This window comes from Amaranthus tricolor, chromosome 11, assembly GCF_026212465.1.
Source record: "Amaranthus tricolor cultivar Red isolate AtriRed21 chromosome 11, ASM2621246v1, whole genome shotgun sequence".
NCBI classification, from domain to species: Eukaryota; Viridiplantae; Streptophyta; class Magnoliopsida; order Caryophyllales; family Amaranthaceae; genus Amaranthus; species Amaranthus tricolor.
In genome coordinates this window covers 25,010,652-25,034,492 of record NC_080057.1, presented here as the reverse complement: position 1 = coordinate 25,034,492, position 23,841 = coordinate 25,010,652, and the positions used below count along the sequence as shown (strand labels likewise).

At 31.8% G+C, this 23,841-nt stretch overlaps 3 protein-coding genes across 12 annotated transcripts; 2 read left to right on the top strand and 1 right to left on the bottom strand.

Moving 5' to 3' along the window:
• The first annotated feature begins 648 nt into the window (after positions 1-648).
• On the top strand, positions 649-4,756 carry LOC130827719 (DNA-directed RNA polymerase II subunit 4). The gene is made up of 2 exons (XM_057693554.1): positions 649-789; positions 4,125-4,756. The coding sequence occupies exon 2, from the start codon at positions 4,160-4,162 to the stop codon at positions 4,574-4,576; it is 417 nt and encodes a 138-aa protein (XP_057549537.1). The 5' UTR covers positions 649-789; positions 4,125-4,159; the 3' UTR covers positions 4,577-4,756.
• Positions 4,757-5,541: 785 nt separating this feature from the next.
• Positions 5,542-9,571, bottom strand: LOC130826692 (histone acetyltransferase type B catalytic subunit-like). The gene is made up of 3 exons (XM_057692259.1): positions 9,439-9,571; positions 6,298-6,389; positions 5,542-6,204 (listed from the first exon to the last, which is right to left on the bottom strand). The coding sequence occupies exons 1-3, from the start codon at positions 9,569-9,571 to the stop codon at positions 5,554-5,556; spliced, it is 876 nt and encodes a 291-aa protein (XP_057548242.1). The 3' UTR covers positions 5,542-5,553.
• A 1,862-nt stretch (positions 9,572-11,433) lies between these two features.
• On the top strand, positions 11,434-23,614 carry LOC130827717 (thioredoxin-like fold domain-containing protein MRL7L, chloroplastic). 10 transcript variants are annotated; one of them, XM_057693552.1, is made up of 8 exons: positions 11,434-11,564; positions 18,764-18,819; positions 19,801-19,990; positions 20,077-20,555; positions 21,660-21,741; positions 21,829-21,940; positions 22,020-22,164; positions 23,013-23,614. In XM_057693552.1, the coding sequence occupies exons 3-7, from the start codon at positions 19,805-19,807 to the stop codon at positions 22,142-22,144; spliced, it is 984 nt and encodes a 327-aa protein (XP_057549535.1). In that variant the 5' UTR covers positions 11,434-11,564; positions 18,764-18,819; positions 19,801-19,804; the 3' UTR covers positions 22,145-22,164; positions 23,013-23,614. The 10 variants fall into 10 exon arrangements, 8 of the variants coding, with proteins under 8 accessions (XP_057549535.1, XP_057549534.1, XP_057549531.1 ...); XM_057693551.1 differs by having other exon boundaries at positions 22,972-23,614; XM_057693548.1 differs by having other exon boundaries at positions 18,764-19,990; positions 22,972-23,614.
• Positions 23,615-23,841: the final 227 nt, after the last annotated feature.

The window sequence follows — 23,841 nt, the reverse complement described above, 5'->3', positions numbered from 1 at the left end:
TATAAAACTTATGTATGTAACAGCGATCATGGCGATGTCGGGCCCAGTTGATCCATCAGTGCTTACGCTTCAGGCAACACACAGGAGCATAGCTGCGTGGGAGGGCTCCACTGCCCAATTGGCTACTCATCCACCGGTGCGCAAAACAAAAGGGGCCGGGAATTGTAATGTAACAAACTTTGTATATTCTTATATGATTTGAACTTCTTGTATGACTTTCCATGATTGTAATATATCTTCGCATTATTTTCATAATTAATTTTTTCAAATCAAGCTGGTTCGTAATTGATTATTATAGAATAGATGGTATTGAACTAGTTTAATGTAGGTTGCGTTCCCTATTTAAGGGAAATGAAAAAAAAAAAACCAAGACCAAACCGCTACATGAGATGGCGGTTTGCCTTGACCAAACTGCCACTTCACGTGGCGGTTTAGTGCTTAAGGCAAACCGCCATCTCAAGTGGCGGTTTTGTCTGAAAAAAAAAAAAAAATTTCCACGTGGACGGTAATGTGGGAAATACTTTCCCACATAATGCAAAGTGGGAATTAATTTTTTTTAAGCAATATTATGGGAAAACATTCGTTTTTTAAGGGTTTTTTTTTTTTTTTTTTTTTTTTTTTTTTTAATATTTATATATATGTTGTTGTGTTTTATCCTCAATCTCTGTAAGCCATTTAACCTATCTCGTTAATCCTCCTTCGTCTGCCGCCATTAATCCTCCTTCGTCTGCCGCCGTTCATCCTTCTTTTTCAACGGTTATACGTAGCACCAGTGCACAACTTTACTCCGTGAGTCTTCTCATCGTGATTTGTTCTTAATTCTTGCATTTTATAGGAATTTTAGCGGTTTTTTTGTTGAAAAGGAATTTTATTTATTAATTTGTTCTTAAATCTTGATTATTTTCAAAATTCTGGATGAATTTATTTTTGATTTTTTTTTTTTGAATTTTGATATTAATAGTTTATTGTTTTTGAATATAGGGATTTAGGAATTTTAGGGTTTATTTTGAAATTGTTCTTGGTTATGATGAAATTGTTCTTAAGTTTTATATTTAGGGATGTTTTTTAGATTATTGATTGATATTGATAACAGGAATAGCTCACTTGGTTACTGTAGCCTGTCTATATGTTTTAGATGTTTAGTGTTAATTTTTTACTTTACTATTGAATTTTGATTATGTTGCAAATTTGGATGAATTTTATTATTTTTGTTTGTTTTTTTCGTACAATCATAACATTCAGAATTTATTGTTTTTGATATTTAGAAATTTAGGACTTTTAGGGTTCATTTTTAATATAATAGAGTCCCCTTGTTCCTTCAAAAATAGCCTTAATTTTATCTAAAATTTGTTAGAAAGATTTTTATAGGTGGGACAAATAAAACAAACTAAATTTGCAAAAAGGAACAACTATAAGGGAGAGATTAATTATCATGAATTTGTTTTTTAGGCTAAAGATTAGGGGATTTTAAATGTAACCAAACATAACCAATTAAACCAAACCTGTAAATAGGAACAACTTGTAAATCATTTTATGTATCTCTTTTTGAGGATTTATTATTTGGTGTAAATGCATAGAAAAGCTCGTTATTTAAGTATTTTTTTTAAGATTATCTCAATATATCCTTTTTTTTTTTTTAATGAATAGATACTTTTTATTAAGGGTATTCAAAATCGGATACCGGGTCGACCCGGTTCCGAAAAACCGGCTACCCGGTTTTCCGGATACTTAAAATTCTTTTCCGGATCCGATCCGGTTTAACCGAATACTCGGTTAAACCGGATCGGATATCGGATAGCCGGTTTTGTAAAACGACGGATCTTCCACAAAAGTTCCTACTATTCTTCACGAATTTCACACCCAAAATCTGCATTGTCTTAGCTCAGACCAACTATATTCCGAATTCCCAAAAGTACAAACTAAACTTTCAACAAATCCCCCCAAAAAAAGATAAACATGAAAAATTCAACAACCCAACAGCAAAAAATCAACCAAAATTATGATAGGTTTTCGAGGATTTAGAAGTACAAACAAAAATCTCACCTTTAAAACTTGGAAATCCTTGTTTTGCAGCAATAAAATCCAGAAAACCAGATGGGTTTTGCAAGATTTAAAGATTAATGTCTACCTACTGTGTTCTTAATGCTTACTTACTTATAGAATTTGATACAATTTTTTGGTGGATCTTTATATGAGAGTGAAAATTAAAGCCGAACTATCATTAAATCTTGCAAAATCCATCTAGTTTTTCTGGATTTTATTGCTGCAAAACAAGGATTTTCAAGTCTTAAAGGTGAGATTTTTGTTTGTACTTCTAAATCCTCAAAACCCATTGTAATTGTGGTTGATTTTTTGCAGTTGGGTTGTTGAATTTTTCATGTTTATGTTTTTTTGGGGGATTTGTTGAAAGTTTTGTTTGTACTTTTGGGAATTCGGAATATAGTTGGTCCGATATAAGACAATGCAGATTTTGGGTGTGAAATTCGTGAAGAATAGTAGGAACTTTTGTGGAAGATCCGTCGTTTTACAAAATCGGCTATCCGGTATCCGATCCGATTTAACCGGGTATCCGGTTAAACCGGATCGGATCCGGAACATAATTTTAAGTATCCGGAAAATCGGTACCCGGTTTTTCAGAACCAGGTCGACCCGGTATCCGGTTTTGAACACCCCTAATATATATATATATATATATATATATGTATAATTAACTAGAATGATTTTTTTCCAAAGATTTGCCACATAGAATACTTAAATTGGTTAATTGTTATATTTACTAAATTAAATAAAGTAAAGTTTATTTTATTGTATTACAAGGCATAAATCATACAATTAACTAAAATTATTGAATTAACCAAATTGTTCATTGTTATTTTTATTGAACTAAATATCTTACAATTAACTAAAAGATTTCTTTATGATGATTTGCCACATGGAATAATCAAATCATACACTTAACTAAACTTATTGGAAAATTCCATGTATTACAAAGATTTTTCATATGAAATAATCAAATTGTTCAAATGTTATCTTTATTAAACTAAATATCTTACAATTAACTAAAAGATTTCTTTACATTGATTTGCCACATGGAATAATCAAAATGGTTAATTGTTATATTTATTAAACTAAATAAGGTTAAAATTACTACTCCAAGACTTAAAATATCCACTTTATACTTTAAAAGTTTAAAATTATCAATTCTAAAACTTAAAATGTCTTTTTCAAGGTCTACAATTTTCATTTTAAATTTTAAAACGACAATCGAAAAATTATTTTTGGGAAAAAAATATTAGGCTGTCGACTAGGCTTGTAAATGGTCGCATGTATACGGCCGTCTTGATTGATAATTATACAATTGAATGTTTTTAATTAGTTTAGTTAGATTATTTATTCCATTTTAAAATTTCCTCACAGTCAATGAGATCTTTTTAAATGAAAACTTATACTTTGTCAGGTAACAAGTCTTTACGATGAGTATTATGATATTTAGAATTTTAATTTTAATATTTAAAATAATATGTTGAACATTAAATAAAAAATGAATGTTTAGTTTAATTTATATTTAGAATTTTAATTTTAATATTTAAAATAATATGTTAAACATCAAATAATTATTAAAACGAATATTTTAAGTACGAAAGTCAATGTTTAGTTTGATTTAGTTGGACAATGTAGGATGCAACCCAATTTAAGACTATCTCACATTGCCAATGTCCTTAAAGACACAATTTCTAAACTTGAAGTGATTTTCGACTGATTTGCCTAATTGGGGTTGAAATATAAAAAATTTTCATTTTTGATGTTCTTTAAAACTTAATTCCCAAAATGGTGTTCATAATTAAAATATTTATACTAAGCTATATTTTTTTGGTTTGGTAATTCCAAACTTGCAAGAAGATAAAATTATTTTGTCAAGCAAATATAGTGTTAAATAAATTTAAAAAATCCCACAAGTCTTACAGAAAAAGTAAAATATCAAAAAAAAACTTATTTTTTAAAATCTCTCATAAGGTGTAGTAGTAATAGTTGGGTTAATTTCACGCATTAACGTCCTCTTATTCTAGCCCTTCCTATAAAAAACCCCCAAATCGCAAATAATTTGGAGAGAGAATCATTTGCAGCATTTTCTGAAGAGACGGACCAAGGAAGTGCAACAATGTCAGGAGAAGAGGAAGAGAACGCAGCAGAGCTTAAATTGGGTGAAGATTTCGTCAAAGCAAAATGTTTAATGAATGGAGAAGTTTCCATGATTTTAGAGCACAGATTAGAGCAACTTCAACAGGTTTCTGAAGATCCTTTAAATCAGATGCCTCAAGTTTTCGAAAAATCTTTGCAGTACGTGAAGCGATTCAGTCGTTACAAAAATCCAGATGCTGTGCGACAAGTTAGAGAAATTCTTAGCCGACATCAATTAGCTGAATTTGAGCTTGCTGTTCTTGGGAATCTTTGCCCTGAAACTGTTGAAGAAGCTATTGCTATGGTCCCTTCCCTTAAGGATAAAGGAAGAGATTTAGATGATGAAGCTATTGAAAAGATGCTTAATGATCTTGCTCTTGTTAAGAAGTTTGAATAATTTTTAGGGTTAGGGTTAGGGTTTCTGATTACCTTTAATTTGGATCGAATGTTATAATTTACGGTTTTCTTTGGATTGTGAATTTGATCACTCTATTGCTTTCTGTTGTCCTAGTCTTGATTTACGTACTATGTGTATTGATCAAAGTTCTTTCAGGAATTGAAGAATGGAAATTGGCTACTTTATTAAACTTCCGACAAACAATGTGGAGTATTTTCTAAGAACACCACTAATTTTGACGATGTTTCAAATAAAACCCTAAGTTCAGCAATACAGTTATCATCATCATCCTTAATATCCTTGAAATCATTTTCAATTGAGCTGAAGTTTTAATTCTTTGATTTTAAATTAAAATGTTACCATGGTGAATATGTTTACATAAAATTATATTCTTTATATTCGTCTGCCCTTTGAATTTGCTATACTACATTTAAAATTCTCTCACTTTGATTAGTGTTATTTAGTACCGGCTAAATGACTCGGTGCCTTATGACCAATAATTAGTTAAATCCGCTCTCTCGTATTAGGGATATTTGTATTTTTATTATAGAGGTTTGATATTCTGTGACCAATATAATGCATTGTGGTAAAAAATCTCAATTTATAGGTATTAACCATCTGAATATCAATGCCTTAATTAGTTGGTTTCGATCTTAAAAAATTGTTAACCCAAAAACTAGTTGACTATCTCTGAAAACAGACTTAAGAAACAGTTTTCCAATAAACACTATAACTCGGGATTTGTCTCAATGGACACCGGAGGGAGAAGAATGCATATTTCTCATGTTAGTATGCACAGTTAGATCGTCTTAAACTCATCTGAAGACAGCTTCCAAATACTACATTTGGAGATTAAAAGAAAAATAGTATAACATCTAAAACGACTCGCTAAACATCAGGATCTCACGCTACGTCTAAAAACATAAGATCTTCAGGCACCAGTAGTCAATACCTTTTGAGCCACCAATAGATCGAGTTTAGCTATTTGAATGGGTAGCCGAAACCTTTTGAGCCACCAATTGGATCTCCTTTAGCCTTTCATCGACTATTTGCAGTAGCTGTTCCTCTTGCTGTTTCTTTTGATCCTCATCAACATCTACCTCAATCTGGCCATCTTTTTCGTCTTGAGGCTCGTACAAAACAAAAGCTTCTCCAAATTCATTAGGTGTTTCGATTACCTGTTTTCCATTAGTCCCCGAGTCTTTCCCAATTACGCTGATCTTCACTTGATCTGTGATGAAGATTCTGTAGTTTTCCATGTACTTGTCGATGGGATCCAAGGCAAGATACACAAGAATCTCCCAGCACTTTATTAAATGTTTCTTGTTAATTTTCAAGCTCTTCCTCGCTTCTTCAACCGCTGCTAATGGTGGAAGGAGCTGACAAGCCTGCGTTCTTTTTGACAAATTCGCTTCTTTTAGGTGTGTTGCTGCAGTTTCAACAGCACGTTGCACAGAACTGCAGGTAAGAAGACGGGGTACATCTATGTAATACCGAACATGTTGCAAGGAATCCACTGGTTCTTCAACTGTCAAGTCATAGACATCCTCCGACATCGCGACATGGTTGAGTAGCTCTACAAGATGTCGTCCATAACCTTTATGTTGATACGGAGGCAATATAAGTATCTGAAACAATATTGATAATAGATTCAACATTGGTTGTTGGGAGTTGGTATAACTAGTTTAAGATGAATGAAAAGTTGAAAATACAACTGAAACCTGACTAAGTCGAAGCCGCGAACTATCAGGGTAATGGAAAAAACGATAGGTAGCTATAAAACCAAGCAATCGGTTGTGAATTGAGTCGGAGACTTCAAAGTACGTTATCCAATGCACTAATGCGGAGGATATTGGTTGTGAATGGAGGATGCGAGCTGTTATGACCGCAACGAGATCATTTAAGATTGTGCGATATAAGGGTCATATTAAAGATTGCTCAGTACATTACAGTGACGACCATCCTCTCCTTACTTCTGAATTTGTTGCTGATCTTATCGTGGATATGATCAGAGTTGATCCAGCGTTTAAGGTGAAGTCAATCGTTAATTTTGTAAAAAATAAATACGGATTTGTTATAACATATAAGAGAGCTTGGTTGGCCAAAAATAAGGCTATAACAAAAGTGTAACGGCCCGGTTTAAGTGACCCGGAATATCATGTGAGAACATGAATCCGGCTCACAAACGGACGCAAGAAAACTTATCCTTACTCGGATCGTCAACGTTCCAACGGTAAAGGAATATGGTCAACAAAGAAAATAGCGCTAAACAAAACAAAACCAAACAAACAGCGGAAGTCTTTACATACAACTCGAGAGCCCATCGGCCTCTAGACTAACTAAAATTGTACGAGATAAAAGAAAACATCACAAACTTTGGTTACATAAACTGAATTATTTAGACTCATTACAAAGTAAGTCTAGACTTGATAATTACGGGTTCTGAGCTGAATCCTCACTCCAGCCCCCTCCTGCGATTAACCTGCTGCACGTCGTATGATAACACGTAGCAGGTTCCAAAGAACAACCAATACACGTCAGAGACTTCATACATATATTAAACAGGTTGAATACAAGCATTGAGTTTACCCTAGCATGCAAAGGCTCTATTATGTAATCTTTGTTCATTATTTCCAACCTTGCAACGTTGCCCGACATGTGCGGGTCGTGCAAGTCATATTTCCAATTTGTTTGGTGGAATACACTTAGGAGAGCTAATCCCATGGCAACCACCTACCTAAGACGTTGCCCGTCCTGTTCGGGTCGCCAAAGGTTAAGTATGCATACCCCCATGGTGATCATAAAGATCCCTGAATGCCATGGGAAAAATAGTTGATAATTTTCCAATTCATTTGTTAACCCTTTTGGGTAACATATCCATAAATTCTCAATTTCCACATAATCATTTCATATTATTTGAGGTGTCTAATCCTTATGTGATTACAATGCCTTGATTAGGAATAAAACAACATTACTTGCACAACCATATAAACAGTATGGTCTAAGCGTGTACCTTTAAGCACAGCAATTCCAAACAACGTTCAAGCACGACAAGAATTTCACCCTCTTATGAATCGAGGTCCTAATTAACAAACACACAAAACGACCACGTTTAATAACGGGTTTTCACAAACAATCCACTCCATACTACTAAAATATCACAAAGACTTGATAATTTCAAATGTTTTCATCCAATTCATGTTCGCTCCAAAATTCCCATTCTGACCAGAAACTTTTATGGCTAAATCGGACAGTTTAGAAAATTCAAATTAAAAATCCGACTTCACCGCTGCGTCCGGAACGCATCAATTATCTTGGGTACCAAATTTCATAATTTCTAGCATCCGATTACTATTTTTAATTATTTTAAGCGTTTTAACGAGGTTTAAAAACACATCGGTTAAATAAAACCACAACGAAACACACCCGATACCCGGATCGGGGCGTCACTACCGAGGCAGCAGCTGCTGTCCGGAATCCCCTTTTACTTTAATTATTATTTTTTTATTATTTTATTATTCGAATTATTAAATCCTCTTTTTTTTTTTTTAAAATCTCATAACCTACATACCAACCGAAACCGAATTTTCATTCTACTAAAATAAAACAACAAGACCAATTTCCTATCACACAACCACTTGATATTTCCACACATTTGGCAATACACAAAGTCCAATCAACAATCTAAGCCATCATCAAAACATAAGGCTAACAACTTAAGACATACTCATCATCAAGATCTTCAAAAACATTTAAAATTTCATAACCATGATAAGTAAATTAAATATTTGATCCTCTTATCAAATTTAAATTTTGTAGAGAATCATAAACCAACATTTTTTTTTTAAATCGAACATATATATATATATAAGGACAATCCTTTAAACAAATCAAATTTTGTTAAAGGATTTATAAACTCATGGATAATTACATCACTTAATCCACACACTTAATATTTCATCTAACAAACTAAAATCTTGTTAGAGAAATATAAATCGTAAAATAAATTCAATTTAACATTTGAATAGACTTTATTCTTATAACAAATTTAAACTTTGTTAAAGAATGTAAATCAAGGAAAATTTGCATAACAGAAATATGATTTAACCCTTCTAACAAATCAATTTTATCAAAGGATTATTAAAGAAAACTTATATAAAATACTCAATCCTCCTAATAAGTCATAGGATGTCATCATATTGAAAGAAATATTATATAATCTCATACTAGAATTTCTTATAAATAAAATTTATAAATAACAACTCAACTTACTTACCCTTTGATTTGAAGATTGGATTGAACAAAGTTTTTTTTTTTTTTCTTCTTGAATACCGAAACAAGAACAAGAAAAGAGGAAATTTTTCTGAATTTTGTTCACTTTGAAAGCTTAGGAAATGTGAGGAAATTCAAATGATGCTTAAGAATTAATAGGCACTTAAGAGGTGAGCTTAATGTGCCATAATACTCACTTATGAGAGGAGTTACAAACTCCTCCCATTCCTCCTCACAATAACCGGCCACCCCTTCCAAATTCCCCCTTATTATTATTTTTTTTTTTAATTAATCATTTAATTAATTGAGTAATTATTGTGTTATTATTACAATTGAAACAAAACGTCATGCGATTAAACTCGTTACCGTTAAAAATACCCCACTTTGTTACTTATAATTAACTATGTAAAATAATATAATTTAATATCACTTATTTATTTTATTTTGTTATATTTTATTTTATTATATTATATTTTATTTTTAAACCCGATAAATGACGGGGTGTTACAAAAAGTATTTGGGGATTGGGATAAGTCCTTTGAGGAGCTTCCAAGGTACCTGCAAGCGTTAATGCAATCTAATCCAAGAACAGTGGTGCAATGGGAAGTCCAACCGGCAATGGATCCTACCAGAGTGATGTTTAAGCGAATTTTTTGGGCTTTCGGACCATCCATTAAGGGTTTTCCCCACTGTCGTCCCCTTATTTCTATAGATGGTACACATTTGTACGGAAAGTACAGAGGCACACTTATGATTGCTATGGCGATAGATGCAAATTCTCATTTGTTCCTACTTGCCTTTGCCGTTGTGGTGGGAGAGAGCAATGACACATGGAGTTAGTTCTTGGATTGTATAAGGCATTATGTCACTAAGAGGGACGGCTTATGTGTTATATCTGATCGTCACAAGGGAATTTTGCATGCAATGAATAGAGTTGAAAAAGGTTGGAAAGAGCCATTTGCATTCCATCGATTTTGTAAACGTCATCTAGCTTCGAACGTGCATAAGAAGTTCAAAAACATAGCAGTCAAAAACTTATTTGGAAAAGCTTCTGAACAGACAAAGATTCGGAAATATAATTTCTACATGAATCGGCTTAAAGAGTTTCATGAGGATGCGTATAAGTACTTAGTGGATGGTTCTATTCCTGAGCGCCAATGGACTTTGATTGATGACGTTGGGCATCGATATGGAATGAGAACTACAAACATGTCTGAAGCGTTCAATGGCGTAATGAAGGGGGCCAGGTCACTCCCAATCACTTCATTGGTTAGGATGACATTCTTCCGGGTTAACGAATACTTTGCCACAAGGAGGGATTTAGGGAGAAACAGAATAGACAATGGACATGTGTATGCCAAGAAACCAATTGATACGGTTGATAAGAATGCTGAAAAAGCACGCTTTCATGATGTTAGGATATATGACACAGTGCGTGGGATATTTGAGGTTACTACTGGTTGTGGCAACAGGATAGCAGGAAAAGGTGGAAAATCCTACATGGTTGACCTCACAGCAACATCATGCTCCTGTCAGAAATCAACCATCTTCAAGTTACCTTGTTCACATGTTCTTGCAGTATGTCGAGCTCGTAACATATCGTATGATGCTTTTGTGGACACTTCGTTTCGCACTACAAAATACGTATCGACATATAAGAAGACTTTCATGCCTGTTCCAGACATGTTCACCTGCGATCCTTGGAACGGTCCTACAGTTGTTCCAGATCCCTCAACGAAGCGTGGAAAGGGTCGTCCCTGATCAACTCGTATACGGAACGAAATGGATGCACCATTGACGCGTCCTCGTAACACGTGTAGCTTTTGTGGATTTAGTGGTCATAATAAGAAAACATGCCCTCGAAGGTCAACAAAGTATGTTTTTTTTTAATATTTTGTAATATCATGTTGATTCACGTAATATTTATATGATTTTTATAACACTTATGTATGTAACAGCGATCATGGCGATGTCGGGCCCAGTTGATCTATCAGTGCTTACGCTTCAGGCAACACACAGGAGCATAGCTGCGTGGGAGGGCTCCACTGCCCAATTGGTTACTCATCCACCGGTGCGCAAAACAAAAGGGGCCGGGAATTGTAATGTAACAAACTTTGTATATTCTTATATGATTTGAACTTCTGACTTTCCATGATTGTAATATATCTTCGCATTATTTTCATAATTAATTTTTTCAAATCAAGCTGGTTCGTAATTGATTATTATAGAATAGATGGTATTGAACTAGTTTAATGTAGGTTGCGTTCCCTATTTAAGGGAAATGAAAAAAAAAAAACCAAGACCAAACCGCTACATGAGATGGCGGTTTGCCTTGACCAAACTGCCACTTCACGTGGCGGTTTAGTGCTTAAGGCAAACCGCCATCTCAAGTGGCGGTTTTGTCTGAAAAAAAAAAAAAATTTCCACGTGGACGGTAATGTGGGAAATACTTTCCCACATAATGCAAAGTGGGAATTAATTTTTTTTAAGCAATATTATGGGAAAACATTCGTTTTTTAAGGGTTTTTTTTTTTTTTTTTTTTTTTTTTTTTAATATTTATATATATGTTGTTGTGTTTTATCCTCAATCTCTGTAAGCCATTTAACCTATCTCGTTAATCCTCCTTCGTCTGCCGCCATTAATCCTCCTTCGTCTGCCGCCGTTCATCCTTCTTTTTCAACGGTTATACGTAGCACCAGTGCACAACTTTACTCCGTGAGTCTTCTCATCGTGATTTGTTCTTAATTCTTGCATTTTATAGGAATTTTAGCGGTTTTTTTTGTTGAAAAGGAATTTTATTTATTAATTTGTTCTTAAATCTTGATTATTTTCAAAATTCTGGATGAATTTATTTTTGATTTTTTTTTTTTGAATTTTGATATTAATAGTTTATTGTTTTTGAATATAGGGATTTAGGAATTTTAGGGTTTATTTTGAAATTGTTCTTGGTTATGATGAAATTGTTCTTAAGTTTTATATTTAGGGATGTTTTTTAGATTATTGATTGATATTGATAACAGGAATAGCTCACTTGGTTACTGTAGCCTGTCTATATGTTTTAGATGTTTAGTGTTAATTTTTTACTTTACTATTGAATTTTGATTATGTTGCAAATTTGGATGAATTTTATTATTTTTGTTTGTTTTTTTCGTACAATCATAACATTCAGAATTTATTGTTTTTGATATTTAGAAATTTAGGACTTTTAGGGTTCATTTTTAATATAATAGAGTCCCCTTGTTCCTTCAAAAATAGCCTTAATTTTATCTAAAATTTGTTAGAAAGATTTTTATAGGTGGGACAAATAAAACAAACTAAATTTGCAAAAAGGAACAACTATAAGGGAGAGATTAATTATCATGAATTTGTTTTTTAGGCTAAAGATTAGGGGATTTTAAATGTAACCAAACATAACAAATTTAACAAACCTGTAAATAGGAACAACTTGTAAATCATTTTATGTATCTCTTTTTGAGGATTTATTATTTGGTGTAAATGCATAGAAAAGCTCGTTATTTAAGTATTTTTTTTAAGATTATCTCATTATATCCTTTTTTTTTTTTAATGAACAAATACTTTTTATTAGGGGTATTCAAAATCGGATACCGGGTCGACCCGGTTCTGAAAAACCGGCTACCCGATTTTCCGGATACTTAAAATTCTGTTCCGGATCCGATCCGGTTTAACCGAATACTCGGTTAAACCGGATCGGATACCGGATAGCCGGTTTTGTAAAACGACGGATCTTCCACAAAAGTTCCTAATATTCTTCACGAATTTCACACCCAAAATCTGCATTGTCTTAGATCGGACCAACTATATTCCGAATTCCCAAAAGTACAAACTAAACTTTCAACAAATCCCCCCAAAAAAAGATAAACATGAAAAATTCAACAACCCAACAGCAAAAAATCAACCAAAATTATGATGGGTTTTCGAGGATTTAGAAGTACAAACAAAAATCTCACCTTTAAAACTTGGAAATCCTTGTTTTGCAGCAATAAAATCTAGAAAACCAGATGGGTTTTGCAAGATTTAAAGATTAATGTTTACCTACTGTGTTCTTAATGCTTACTTACTTATAGAATTTGATACAATTTTTTGGTGGATCTTTATATGAGAGTGAAAATTAAAGCCGAACTATCATTAAATCTTGCAAAACCCATCTAGTTTTTCTGGATTTTATTGCTGCAAAACAAGGATTTTCAAGTCTTAAAGGTGAGATTTTTGTTTGTACTTCCAAATCCTCAAAAACCCATTGTAATTGTGGTTGATATTTTGCAGTTGGGTTGTTGAATTTTTCATGTTTATCTTTTTTTTGGGGGATTTGTTGAAAGTTTGGTTTGTACTTTTGGGAATTCGGAATATAGTTGGTCCGATCTAAGACAATGCAGATTTTGGGTGTGAAATTCGTGAAGAATAGTAGGAACTTTTGTGGAAGATCCGTCGTTTTACAAAACCGGCTATCCGGTATCCGATCCGATTTAACTGGGTATCCGGTTAAACCGGATCGGATCCGGAACAGAATTTTAAGTATCCGGAAAATCGGTACCCCGGTTTTTCAGAACCAGGTCGACCCGGTATCCGGTTTTGAACACCCCTAATATATATATATATATGTATAATTAACTAGAATGATTTTTTTCCAAAGATTTGCCACATAGAATACTTAAATTGGTTAATTGTTATATTTACTAAATTAAATAAAGTAAAGTTTATTTTATTGTATTACAAGGCATAAATCATATAATTAACTAAAATTATTGAATTATTTCATGTGTCATTACAAAGATTTGTCCTATGAATTAACCAAATTGTTCATTGTTATTTTTATTGAACTAAATATCTTACAATTAACTAAAAGATTTCTTTATGATGATTTGCCACATGGAATAATCAAATCATACACTTAACTAAACTTATTGGAAAATTCCATGTATTACAAAGATTTTTCATATGAAATAATCAAATTGTTCAAATGTTATCTTTATTAAACTAAATATCTTACAATTAACTAAAAGATTTCTTTACATTGATTTGCCACATGGAATAATCAAAATGGTTAATTGTTATATTTATTAAACTAAATAAGGTTAAAATTACTACTCCAAGACTTAAAATATCCACTTTATACTTTAAAAGTTTAAAATTATCAATTCTAAAACTTAAAATGTCTTTTTCAAGGTCTACAATTTTCATTTTAAATTTTAAAACGACAATCGAAAAATTATTTTTGGGAAAAAAATATTAGGCTGTCGACTAGGCTTGTAAATGGTCGCATGTATACGGCCGTCTTGATTGATAATTATACAATTGAATGTTTTTAATTAGTTTAGTTAGATTATTTATTCCATTTTAAAATTTCCTCACAGTCAATGAGATCTTTTTAAATGAAAACTTATACTTTGTCAGGTAACAAGTCTTTACGATGAGTATTATGATATTTAGAATTTTAATTTTAATATTTAAAATAATATGTTGAACATTAAATAAAAAATGAATGTTTAGTTTAATTTATATTTAGAATTTTAATTTTAATATTTAAAATAATATGTTAAACATCAAATAATTATTAAAACGAATATTTTAAGTACGAAAGTCAATGTTTAGTTTGATTTAGTTGGACAATGTAGGATGCAACCCAATTTAAGACTATCTCACATTGCCAATGTCCTTAAAGACACAATTTCTAAACTTGAAGTGATTTTCGACTGATTTGCCTAATTGGGGTTGAAATATAAAAAATTTTCATTTTTGATGTTCTTTAAAACTTAATTCCCAAAATGGTGTTCATAATTAAAATATTTATACTAAGCTATATTTTTTTGGTTTGGTAATTCCAAACTTGCAAGAAGATAAAATTATTTTGTCAAGCAAATATAGTGTTAAATAAATTTAAAAAATCCCACAAGTCTTACAGAAAAAGTAAAATATCAAAAAAAAACTTCAAAATACAACCAAAAATCTCAATCAAGTCCAAAAGTCAAAATTAATAGAGATGTTTGTCGAAGATGGTGTATCCTTGTAATCTGTTGTTAGCATCATCCTTGTGATCTATCATAAAAATCAAGTGAGTTTTTAATATAAAAAATAATACATTGAATATTGTAATACATATATACCTCAAGTTAAAAAAAAGAGAGTTAATGGCTATGGTGGGAAGCCGACGGTTGGCGTGGATGGTGGTTATCGTCGGTCTCTTCAACTTCTCTGTCGTCAGTTTTACAAATGTTTAATTTAGGAATTTGAGAAAATTAATAGGCTTGCTATAGGAATTGGAATAAATTTAGCCAGTTTAGTTTTGCTTGGGAGAGAATTAATAGGTTTGGAACTTCTCATACCACAATCAAATAGATTTAATTAATTTTTTTTTAATGAACACTAGTTTGGGAAATAAATTTGGTGGGCCCCAATTTGAGAATTTTTTTTTTCCAACACTAATTAGGCAAGTCACTCGCAATTTTCAGATTTCATTTTCATATTTATTTATTATTTTTGAAAAGAAAGGTGGTTATTCTCTTAAAATAAAATAAAAAGGTGGTTATTAATATGTAATGGTATATGGTGAATTATTAACTTACCACAAACGGCACACTGACGGCAATTGTTATTAATGGTTTGGGTTCGCATACAAAACAAAAACATATCACTTTAGCATAATTCAAATTCGCATGCAACACATCACACTTAACCCTAACCCTAACTCAATTTTGCAAAAAAATATAAAATCTACCGAATTAGCGAACTTTGTGTGAAATTCAGTCACGACCACCTGTGTTTAGGTTCCAAATCACTTCACAAACCTGCAATTCACTTCACACAAATCGACACTTTGCAAATTTTTGATGGATTTTAAGGGTTCCAGATCAATGAAGACGAATAGAGAGTTTCTTGAATGGAGAAGAAGAAAGATGGGGGGTCAATTTTTTGAAGACATATGGGAAGTGATTATTAAGCAAAACCCATAGACAAACTTATCAAAAGTACTCCTTGTCAAACATCCTTCCTCTCACAAGAAAAAGATAAAAGAATTGGGAAAAAATAATGACTTTGATAATTAAACTTAACATAGAATAGCCAAACGACACAAAAAACTTATGTGTTATCACTAGCAAAGGTAAGTTTGTTTACATCCGACCCCTAACTCCATCTAAGTGTTGTGGTAACCAGTAATGGAATGTTAGTTTAATATAAACTAAAATACAGCTTATGCATATAGAATCTATCCAATGAAAACTATCCTCCAAAATAGTTTAATACAATAATCAAATTAGAGGAAAACAAAATTGGTAGCATAATTTAGCAAACACAAGCAATATTCTTTTGGATCCTAACCATAAAAAAGAAATAAATTTAAAACAAAAAATGACTACGTATGAATTAAAAATTTCAGCGAAACTAATTTGCTATGGGCAGTACACTAGTACCTTTGTACAAGGTCTTAATTTTGCAAGGAACAACAATTGTTTAAAACCCTTAGTAAAACCCATGAAATGTAAAATACAAAAATCAGCTACATCCTAAAGAAACATGGATTTGAAGTCAAGGCATGAGCATTTATAGTCCAAGCAATTCGTCAAACACATGGTGGGCAAATCCCCAAAAGCGACAGATAACACCATATGTCCATAATCTCAACCCCTTTCACCAAAATGGCAAAATACCACAAAAAAAAAAAAAAATGGTGGATATACCCACTTCACTCACCCCCACCCTTCCCCACCCCCAATTTACTACACAAATTATACCCCAGTTTTAGAAAAGAAAACAGAATACAAACGGCAACTACCAAAATTCCATAAATTCGAGCGAAGAACCAAACAGTTATGCAGTAGAAGCAAAATTCAAGAAATAAACAAGCAGACGAAAAATTTAAAAAGAAATTATTGCAACAAAATTGCTAAGAAATTCAACCTTTACTGCTTGAATCCGAAAGTATTGCAAAAGAGATTGATTCCAGAGAAATAATCCTGCACACAGGTTAGTTGTTAGCACTAGCAGCATAGGTTGAAGCAGGAGAAAAAGAGTGACATTTTCTGCAAAAGAGCATGTTAAATATTCCCTCTCGTAGAACTTTGTTCATTTTCAATTCATGATCCTTAAAACTTAGCCACTCTTTTTATTTTATCGCCACCCCTTGAAAATACAAACATATTCCTAATCTCTAAAAAATTACAAATTTGCCCCTGAATTATAATTATAATAATAATATTAATAATAATAATAATAATAATAATAATAATAATAATTTAATATTTAAAAAAAATTTAAAGGGGTGAGTCGCGGGTTTTGTGTGACTTAGCCGCGGCCGAGTCGCACAAAACCCGCGACTCACCCCTTTAAATTTTTTTTAAAGTGTTTTTAAAATATTATTATTTTATTATTATTATTATTTTTACTATTATTATTTTAATATTATTTTATTATTATTATTATTATTATTATTAGTATTATTATTATTAGTATTATTATTATTATTATTATTGTTATTATTATTATTATTATTATTATTATTATTATTATTTTTAAATTTTTTATAAATATTATTTTTATTATAATAATAATAATAATAATAATAATAATAATAATAATTATTATTATTATTATTGTTAATAATAAATAATAATAATAATAATGATAATATAATAACAATAATAATAATAAAAATAATATTTTAAATTTATTTAAAAAAAAAAAAAAAAAATTTGTTGCGCGCGACTATTTATTATTTTTTTTTCTACATATTATTATTATTATTATTATTATTATTATTATTATTATTATTATCGTTATTATTTTTTTAAATATTATTTTTATTTTTATTATCATTATTATTCTTTTTATTATAATTATTATTATAATTATTATTATAATTATTATTATTATTATTATTGTTATTATTATTATTATTATTATTATTATTATTATTAATTTTTTTTAAAAATATTTTTATTGTTATTATTATTATTATTGTTATTGTTATTGTTGTTATTTTAAGTCTAGGGGCAAATTTGTAATTTCATTGAGAGTGGCGATAAAATAAAAAGAATGACGATATATAACAATGCCTTTTCTATTTTAGTCCCTAGTTCCCTAAATGGCCTACTCTTTTTCTCAGTGTCACACATTCAACTTATCAATTTTTCTCGATTATTTTAATTTTCAGTTTTTAATGTTTTAGTTTGTCCACTAAATATTGTTTGAACAAATTCTGTGGAATGGATGTACAAAGCATATGTCCATCAATTGTCCTTTGCTTCGGGTTTATACATCTTACACATTTGTTCTAAATTTAAAATATTATTTTTATTATTATTATTGTTATTATATTATCATTATTATTATTATTATCATTTATTATTAACAATAATAATAATAATAATAATTATAATAAAAATAATATTTATAAAAAATTTAAAAATAATAATAATAATAATAATAATAATAATATAATAATAATGATAATAAAAAAATAATATTAAAATAATAATAATAATAATAATAATAATAATAATAATAATAAAATAATAATAGTATTTTAAAAACACTTTAAAAAAAAATTTAAAGGGGTGAGTCGCGGGTTTTGTGCGACTCGGCCGCGGCTCGGTCACACAAAACCCGCGACTCACCCCTTTAAATTTTTTTTAAATATTAAATTTATTATTATTATTATTATTATTATTATTATTATAGTTCAGGGGCAAATTTGTAATTTTTTAAAGTTTAGGGATATGTTTGTATTTTCAAGGGGTGGCGATAAAATAAAAAGAGTGGCGAAGTTTTAAGGATCATGAATTGAAAATGAACAAAGTTCTACGAGAGGGAATATTTAACATGCTCTTTTGCAGAAAATGTCACTCTTTTTCTCCTGCTTCAACCTATGCTGCTAGTGCTAACAACTAACCTGTGTGCAGGATTATTTCTCTGGAATCAATCTCTTTTGCAATACTTTCGGATTCAAGCAGTAAAGGTTGAATTTCTTAGCAATTTTGTTGCAATAATTTCTTTTTAAATTTTTCGTCTGCTTGTTTATTTCTTGAAATTTGCTTCTACTGCATAACTGTTTGGTTCTTCGCTCGAATTTATGGAATTTTGGTAGTTGCCGTTTGTATTCTGTTTTATTTTCTAAAACTGGGGTATAATTTGTGTAGTAAATTGGGGGTGGGGAAGGGTGGGGGTGAGTGAAGTGGGTATATCCACCATTTTTTGTGTGGTATTTTGCCATTTTGGTGAAAGGGGTTGAGATTATGGACATATGGTGTTATCTGTCGCTTTTGGGGGTTTGCCTACCATGTGTTTGACGAATTGCTTGGACTATAAATGCTCATGCCTTGACTTCAAATCCATGTTTCTTTAGGATGTAGCTGATTTTTGTATTTTACATTTCATGGGTTTTTTACTAAGGGTTTTAGACAACTGTTGTTCCTTGCAAAATTAAGACCTTGTACAAAGGTACTAGTGTACTGCCCATAGCAAATTAGTTTCGCTGAAATTTTTAATTCACACGTAGTCATGTTTTGTTCTAAATTTATTTCTTTTTTATGGTTAGGATCCAAAAGAATATTGCTTGTGTTTGCTAAATTATGCTACCAATTTTGTTTCCTCTAATTTGATTATTGTATTAAACTATTTTGGAAGATAGTTTTCATTGGATAGATTCTCTATGCATAAGCTGTATTTTAGTTTATATTAAACTAACATTCCATTACTGGTTACCACAAAACTTAGATGGAGTTAGGGGTCGGATGTAAACAAACTTACCTTTGCTAGTGATAACACATAAGTTTTTTGTGGTCGTTTTGGCTATTCTATATTAAGTTTAATCATCAAAGTCATTATTTTTTCCCAATTCTTTTATCTTTTTCTTATGAGAGTAAGGATGTTTGACAAGGAGTACTTTTGATAAGTTTGTCTATGGGTTTTGCTTAATCTTCCTTTCAATGGTTGCAAGGGAGATGACTTTACAATATGTAGCAGCATTTAAGTACTCTCTCTTTGGACTAGAGAATAGCTTGAAGGCATGCCAGATTTCTAGTGGAAATCTCTCTACTTCGCAACAAAAGACAACCCTTGTTCCGATTACAGAAAGGGGAAGGATTCTTTGCGCTTCTTCAATGAAACCTCTAGCTCTCTCTTTCACGGTTTGTTTTCTGCTGTGTTTTCGTATTTATAGTGTAGCTGGACTTTGGTGTATATTTTAATGTTTTCATGCTCTACAAAATATCAGCACTCTGATATCAGAAGGTGGAGGTGTGGAAATGCTAAGAATACGGATTACGTGAGCTCTAATGATGGGGATGGTCTTATGGATGAAGATGAAAGGCGTGAGTGGAGAAAAAAGATATGGGAAGTGATTGATAAGTACCCAAACGTGGAAGAGGAGCTTGATCTCGAGGAGAAGAGGAGGAAGATGCAGAAGCTTTTAGCCGATTATCCCCTTGTTGTGGATGAAGATGATCCTGATTGGCCTGAGGATTCAGATGGACGAGGGTTCAATCTGGATCAATTCTTTAACAAGATCAGCATCAAGAATGTGAAGAAAAATAATGATAATGGGAATGACAATGATGACAGTGACAATGAGATTATATGGCAGGATGATGACTACATTCGCCCAATTAAAGATATCACCTCTTCAGAATGGGAGGAGACAGTGTTCAAGGATATCAGTCCTCTTATTATTTTGGTGCACAACCGTTATAGAAGGTTATGTATCCATCTTTCTTCAATCTTTTTGATTACATGGAATGTCATTAATGTCTAAACTTTGGACCCTAGAAAGCTAAATAATGTTCTACTTACTAGTGTAAAACAGCAACTGTTGGAAATAGGAGTAGTATGTTGAACAGATTTCATTCTTATCGTTTCTTCCTTCTCCGGTTCCCCCTCCTTTAATATGTGGCATAAATTGATTCTGTGTGCATGTTTTTGTAGCTTGGCAAGTTACACATTTCCAAATTTATTGCCTTTCGTTTTATTTTACCCTTTTCAATCCAGCAGCCTTTTAAGCTGCATGTATGATCTCTGTCTGTATGTCTACCTTCAAGGCTAGCATGCTGCCATTGCATAATATCAGCTCAACTGCTTATATAAAGTTAAGTCTCAATAAACCTCCTTGCAGTTTATATGAAGGAGCTGCTTGATGATTCTCTAATTTATGGACTGTTAAAAAAATAAGGTCGAACTCATAACTGATTTTAATCTCAGTTTCCAAATAAGCAGAAACTAAAATTCTTTTGTTTGTAAACTTGTGGAGATTTAGCGTTGAATTTGGTTAATAGAAATGAAGTAGGCTCATTTTGTTGATTTTTGAAGTAATGATGGTTTATTTTGTATGGAGCAGATTTAATGTGTTCTTGGTAAGCATGAGATTCAAAAGATGATTTACTAGGTTTGAACGACATAGCATTCTATGAATCTTCCTTCAACCTAGCATATTCAATTACTTTTACTGCTGTCTGTGGTTTGAATGCCTTGACAAATGGCTTAACTACAGGTTTCAGTCCTCACACAAAGCTGTTTAGAATATGATTTCCTCTAATCTATGACCACTTTTCATAAGCATAGACCTATAGACTATAGTTTTCAAATTCATCAGCATAGGCCTCTAAACTTGTGGTTTGTTCAAGCTTATTGAGGTGTGGTCTGTTACATCTTAAACTAGTGGTCTTATAGGGGGTCTATACTTGACACTGGTGATATCAGGTATGAGATACTGATGTAGGATTACTATAGGATAATGGGTTACAGACATTGTGCTGAATGCTGATGTTTTCACACAAATTTTATTAAATATGTGCATCTTTTCAGACCAAGAGAAAATGAACTATGCCGAGATGAATTGGAGAGAGCTGTGAATATAATATGGAACTGCAGGTTACCATCACCTAGGGTCAGCCCTCTGCCTCTTATTCTTTTGAATGTTTATATTAGTATGGCTCATTTACTAAGAACTGACTAGTTCCTTTACCAATTCCAGTGCATAGCAATAGATGCAGTTGTTGATTGTGAGTTGGCCGCAGCTTTGAAAGTGTCCACTTTTCCAGAACTCATTTTCACAAAATCTGGAAAGATATTATATCGTGAAAAAGGTAACCCTTTTTTATTTACTCATTTGTCTTTGCTACAGAACTTTTAACTTGTTATTCAATATTATTCTGGGTGTCACAGCTATACGACCAGCTGAGGAATTATCTAAGATCATGGCTTTCTTTTACTATGGTGCGGCAAAACCACCTTTCTTCAACTTAACTGAAAACATTGATGAAGCAATTCCCATCAGCACTGAATCTTAGCAAGAAACTCTCTGGTGAAGGTAAATGTAATAGGATTCTCTTGCTTTGCATAACTGTAGCAGGGCCAGAACTTGAGTTTTTCTTAAGGGGAGAACTTGTTTATCAAGTTTTTAAAATGGGCCAAGTTAACACTTTGAACCGATATTTCAAAAACAGTTCAACTTTATACATTAAAACTTTTATTAAATTTGAACTTTGCGAGGACTGGGGCTCCCGCTTAGCTCCTGTGATGTTTTGACTTTTTTATGTACTCCGTACACAAAGATTAGGACTGATAGCTGATTGGTGTGATTGATTTGACCAACTGATTTTATCAACTGATTTGACCAATAAATTCTTCTAAACATGCTGGTCGGAGCAACTTGTTGTAAATTAGCTAGTTCAGAACAATTAGATGTTTCAAACATTCAATTTACCAAACACTAGCATTAGATGGTTTAACCACCAAACCATTTATTTGTACCCAAGTAAAATTGTCCAACAAGTTGTTTTGCCAAACACCCCCAATAATTGTAATCTTTCACATATTCACTTTTTCTTTATAGTTGGAACTATAAAATTTAACACGTTAGCTTCTTTAGCGTTGTTCTTCTATGTTTTCATCATATATACCTCTCATCCCTGGCGGTAGGTGGAAATTGTAGGTGTTACTAGTGTGTCATTTATGTATTAGCCATAGCTCACAGTTCATAGTTCATACCAACCCGCAGGTTTATAACTTGGGTTACTAACTTGCTATAAGAGATATTACAGATTTGGTAGTTGGTCCCTTGGAAAAAGCACGGTCATTGGTCTTATTACGAATCACAACTTTATCATATCTGCAGACTTGCTGGATCTCATGGGCATTTATGTTTTGGCCCTACAGCTCAGATACCAAGTCTTTGGCATTCAGATGGATCAAGGACCGAAGTTCAGCTAATAAATTCATGATTTAACCCTAACGATGAAGTTTAGTGGAGTACGCATAGTCGCATACGGCATACTGGTGTGTATTGAACCAGATATGTTTATTAAACCAAATTTGGGCCGGGGTAGAGTTTGATTCCGGCATTTGTAATTCTAACGTATACAGTTGTGGTTAATCCTTGACCGGAAGGGCTCTCTGCAGATTCCAAGTATCGTCAAGTAGCAGCAGCAGCAGCTGGAAGACCAGTAAAAGTAACATCTATTTTATAAGCACTGATAGCCTAGTTCTATTATGAAAGTTATGACGAATAAGGATGAGCATCTGCATGGATTTAGTACCCTATCAAGGCCTTGTTCGACTCGCTCTAATTTAAGAGTATGAGTCTAATAATTTGATTTTATGAGTACAGTCTTTACTGATGTATTTGGATCTAGGTGAAAAAAATAGACTTTAATTTTGCGTCTAAGTTTCTAGACTCGGATTCGATTCTAAACCGTAATCATATGTATTTCTGAATTATTATTTATTTTAACACAAAACGTCATTCTTACTTGTTATAACATTTTATTTATTAATCATAATGATGGTTATTTTATTTGTTTGTTTATAATAATGTTGACTTATTGAGGTGTTTATATGTCAAACATTATATTTTTTTGAAAGTTTTTAATTCAAAATAATGAATTATAATTGATTAAAAATTAACGATATTTACAATTTCTCCCTTGTTTCTTTCAATCTTTCACTTTCAGAAAAAAAGCTATTTCTAAAAATGTTTATTTAATTC